Below are 4735 nucleotides of genomic sequence, written 5' to 3'. Positions count from 1 at the left end.
ATTTAGCTTAGTGGACCAGATTTCAAAAAATCTAAAAATGCATAAGCAAAATATCATTAGCTGTGTAGGGTACATTTCGTTTATTCTGAGTGTACAAAACTGCAGCTTTAATGTAAAGGAAATGGGACATGGTAGCTGTGTCTTGAGCATCTTTTTGATAAAAACAGGAAGTGGTACAATTCAACCAAAACAAAAACTAAAGTTTAAAAGAGATGTCTTGGGACTCCAACAAGTTTCATGCCAGCAAAACTTGCTTTTTAAATCAGTGACACAACAACTGTGATGTAACTAAGCTGTCCTTTAAATAATGACGGCATGAAGGAGTCGGAAGCATTGCATGAGATCGTATGGAATCGGAGGTTTGATTTCATTGCCGTCCAGGCGGAGATAGCGAAGGCGTGGCAAGTTTCTCTCATAGACGTAATCTCCAGCGATCGGAATGGGACATATTTGAGTTGCATTGATACCTCAAGAGAAAACATCAATAAATCTGTAAGAAAGCTGTTAGGCTATCCAAGCATTTAATAAATCATCAATACAGGATAACAGTTTCTGATACGTGCCTGTGAATTTAGAACTTTTGGGGCAGCCAGCAGGGTCATAGTTCACTGTCTGTTGCCTCCTTCCTGCCTTCTCTCATGGGATCGACTACAACTTATGAAGGGGTGTTACTACTCAGCTATCAGTGAATGGTGAGGCTGTATTTGACAGTGCTTCCTTCACCCCTTTCTGAAATCTTTACAGGGTTATTAAGGTGCCCTGGACATTCATTGTCCTCGTGAAAATCATCCTTCCATTCACACAAAGCTATTCGTGCGAAGAAGACCACTGGAAATTGAAAGGGACTGTGGTATCCATGTGTAGATCCTCATTAGATAACCTACAGGGGCATATTTGGATTTGTTCACCATTTTCCGCCCCTCTTTGAGAACATGAAGAGCTGTTGCCATGTATAGATGGTACAGCAGCTTCCAAAATCTTTGAAGGAATTTTTCTTCACCACCTCCCCAACTCTACTTTGATTTTATTTCCATCAGCATATTTCCTTTGTTTGAAAGTCTAAAGGACTTCAGCCTCTGGCTCCTTAAGGAGCAGAGAAAGGGGGAAGGCCACAACATGATCCCCAGGAAAAAAGGGGGGAAGAGAGGGCTTTGGGTGAAGAGAGGGTTTTGGCTAACATCCCCTATCTGCTGCTGGGGTCCGTGGGGTGTGGGGAGAACTGCTGTGGGGGAGGAGAGGGCTTTGGCTAATGTCCCCTATGCACTCTGCAGGTCTCCCTGCACCCCGGGAGACATCGCTATTTTCACTTTCTACAAGTCGCAGAGAGGCCCGCAGAGCACTTCACAGGGCTCTCTACGACCCTTGGACCCTGGCAGCAGGTAGGAAACACTAACCAAAGCCCCCCCTCCCCCACAGTGGCATGAGCTTGGGAATCGCACTGCTTCTGTTTTCCTTGCTCCTGCAAAGACTTAGGCCTTAAACAACGAGGGAGTTGAGAACACCTGACCTCAACTATATCAACAGTGTAAATGAATAGCGTAATAATTAGTATTGGGTTTGGATGCAGAAGTCCCAAGTTCAGATCTCTGCATTTATGGCACTCCTGTTTTAAGATGATTTGTAGATCTTGAGTGTCCACTTAATGTATTTCACAGCATCGTTAAGGGGATAAATTGTGAAAAGGTATGTTATAACCTGCGCTGAGTTGTGGAGACAGAACTGGAAAAATCTAACACTATATTTAGGAATTCCAAGCAAAACTTTCAGCCTCGGCATTTGTCATCTCTGAAATGAGTAAATTGTTTTCTAGAATGCCTTCAGACAATTAACTCTTTAATAACATGGAGCTTAGATGTATATGTAGTACATGTGACTTCATGTCTAATTTTTGGATGGGATCATACGTTTGAGTTACACACTTTTAGTGCATGCTTTGCGTTCCAAAACACTTGAAGTGTCTGGGTTGTACGAGGTGGTTCATTGTTGGTCTGGTACCATGTATGGATGTATTGCTTGGTGGCAGGAGAAGTCCTGAGAAAGTCCTTGGAAGTCCTGAGGAAAAAGTTGTTCACCTTAGACCAATGGAATGTTTTCACTTAACACCACTTCTTTATTGCTGGGTCTCTGCTCCAGGCTTTTCTGGAACTGCCCCATGAACCCACTGAGGACTGGCTTTAGATCAACTAGACTCCACTCACAAGACCCCACCTACGTACCTAAATATTGAAAGCTGCTAAGACTCCTTGTACGTTGCCATCTATCCCTTTTGCCAGATGGATACCCTAGTGCAGTGGTTCTCAAACATAGGGAGTGTTTTACTCCCTAAGTAAGTCTTTGCAGGGGAGGGGCTAGGGCAGCAGTGTGATCCCCAGGATTATGTTGCTAACGAGGGTGAAAGGGTCTATTTTTACTAATTGAGGGCTGCTGGCAGCTGCAGAATTGTGGGAAGCTCTGAACAGCCCTCCGCAGGGCTCCCTGATGCTTGGAATGTTGACTTAGAATGTTGAGAAAAATGTCATGACCCACCAGTTTGAAAACCGCTGCCCTTGCGTTTTTGCCACAGATATGAGTGCCTCCATGAATCAGCGGAATCTCCTCCACTATCATAGTGACCGATGTTTCATTAGCAGACAAAATATGGCTGAATCGCAACTCCTTTGGATTTACATTTAGGTCCAAGTCACCTATACAGGTGGGCTCTCTTTATTCATGGGTTCCAAACCCACACTGGGGGGCCTCAACCAACCTCCTGGAAATGTCCAGAAGTGCCTTCTGGTTGTCTCTGGGAGTCTTTCTAAAGCCCAGGATGCTGTTCACAGCCTCTATGAGCCCCAGAACATATCTGGACACTAATGGAAGGTGCTTCTATTGGACCCTACCTGTGGATTCCATTATTTGTGAGTTTCATACCCATGGTGGGAGGGGGGGGTCTGAGAATGAACCCCCCCACACACACAGATACCGAGGTCCAACTGTTTTTCCAAAATACTATAGGTTCTGTTCAAATAACCTATAACCTATATGGACTATATACAAAATAAACAAAACAAAAAAACCCTGAGAGTACTTTTTTTAAAAGCCTTTAAAGTTTTCTTACTTCTTAATATTGTACACAGTCCAATCCTATGTGTGTTTACTCAGACATAAGTCTACAAAGTGGTCCCTGGAACTTACTTCCAGGTAAGGGTGTACAGATGTGATGACACAGGAGGAATGTCAGGCATGGGCCAGGTTGGCTGGGCTGTCAAAGGGGGAGGTTGACTTGAACTCTCCATGCCATCAGAGGGTAGGTGGGGAAGCCATAGGGGGCACTTTTCCCCAGGGCCCCTAGCAACTGATGCCCACACTGATGTACAGCATTGCAACCTTGGTTGGACAGGATATCTCTTTGGAAAAGCTTTTGACTTATGTGCACTTACTATTGATCTTGTTGTTAGCAAGGTGAAGGTGCTCGAGGTGAACACTGATAGCTGGGATTTTTGTGAGTTCATTGTAAGACAGTTGTAGATCAAGAAGAGTTGAGATGTTAAAGACTTTGTCTGGTAGACCTGCATCCGTTAATCTGTTATTATTCAGTCGAAGGAAAATCAGTTTGAGCAGTGCATTAAAATAATTTTCTGGTATGGCTTCAATAGAGTTGTTGTCCAAAAAGAGCTGTATCACACTTGCTGGAAGAATTGGGGGCATTTTGGTGAGGGAGTTCTGGGCAATGTTGAGCTGCATGAGGTTGGCCAGTCCTTGGAAGGTGTTGCTTGAAAAAGTCCCATCTGGCAGGTTGTTTTGCTGGAGATCGAGCAGGGTGAGGTTTTCCAGCTGGTTAAAAACTCCTGCAGGGATGGTGGTGATTTTGTTCCTGGCCAAACGCAGCTGCTCTAAACTTGGGGGCAGTGGAGAAGGCACCTGGTCCAACTCATTATCTTCCAGGAACAAATAGAGCAGACTTTTCAAGTTACCAAACACACCTTTTTCAATGCCGGCGCTGGTGATCTTGTTCTTGTTCAAATTGATCCATTTCAGCTGAGTGGCGTTCACAAAGGAGTTGCCTGTCACTGTTTCAATGAGATTATTCTGGAGATAGAGATACCAGATTCTGGCCGGGATGGCAGGGATTTCTTTCAGTTCTTTGCTATCGCAGTATAAAGCGTTTGGAAAGCTAGGAGGACAAAGGCATCCTTGTGGGCACTCAAAGCTGTAGAGTGACCAATCGAATTGGTCAAGGTGATCATACATTGGCCTGATGTTTCGCGTCCATACATTGCTGGTCAAGAAGACTACCAAAAGGCTGGAATAGAGTTTTATATCCATAGTTTACCCTAGAAGAGGAGAACAAGTGGTTATATTAAAAAAAAAAAATCTCCACACCATCTGTTTCTGAAAGCAATAATTAACTTCCTTTTATCTTGTCAATGAAATTTGATAATTTGCCTCTTTATGATGAGAGCAAAATGCTACCTTATGTGGCATAACAGATGTTCTCCTAAGGAAAAAGAGGTCAGCAGTATTTTAAACGGGGTCACTCCTATTCTCGTATCAAGGATCCTGGTCTGAGCCATGTCACTTTATTATTACTGAAGACTGTAATATGCTGTTGTCATTTCCTGTGCAACAGCCTACCTCTGAGGTGTTAAACTCATTTCCTATAGTAGGCGGAATAGCATTCATGATGACGTCATTAAGGGCATAATCCTAACCTTGGATTAGGCTGGCACAAGCCCAGGAAGGTCGCAAACAAGGT

General features: G+C 43.9%; 1 protein-coding gene across 1 annotated transcript; it reads right to left on the bottom strand.

Moving 5' to 3' along the window:
• Positions 1-300: 300 nt before the first annotated feature.
• On the bottom strand, positions 301-4305 carry KERA (keratocan). Its single transcript, XM_066634406.1, has 2 exons — positions 3420-4305; positions 301-467 (listed from the first exon to the last, which is right to left on the bottom strand). Exons 1-2 carry the CDS (start codon positions 4303-4305, stop codon positions 301-303), a joined length of 1053 nt encoding a protein of 350 aa, XP_066490503.1.
• Positions 4306-4735: the final 430 nt, after the last annotated feature.

Source organism: Tiliqua scincoides, chromosome 7, assembly GCF_035046505.1.
Source record: "Tiliqua scincoides isolate rTilSci1 chromosome 7, rTilSci1.hap2, whole genome shotgun sequence".
Lineage (NCBI taxonomy): Eukaryota > Metazoa > Chordata > Lepidosauria > Squamata > Scincidae > Tiliqua > Tiliqua scincoides.
The sequence above is the reverse complement of the archived record's forward strand: the minus strand, read 5'-3'. Positions and strand labels throughout refer to the sequence as shown.

Bases quoted from the DNA above. Each gene is read 5' to 3' on its own strand.
- KERA (XM_066634406.1), bottom strand. From the start codon at position 4,305: ATGGATATAAAACTCTATTCCAGCCTTTTGGTAGTCTTCTTGACCAGC. The intron at 468-3,419 runs GTAAGTGCACAT...TTTTCTCTTGAG, and splicing joins TGCTAACAACAAGATCAATA to GTATCAATGCAACTCAAATA.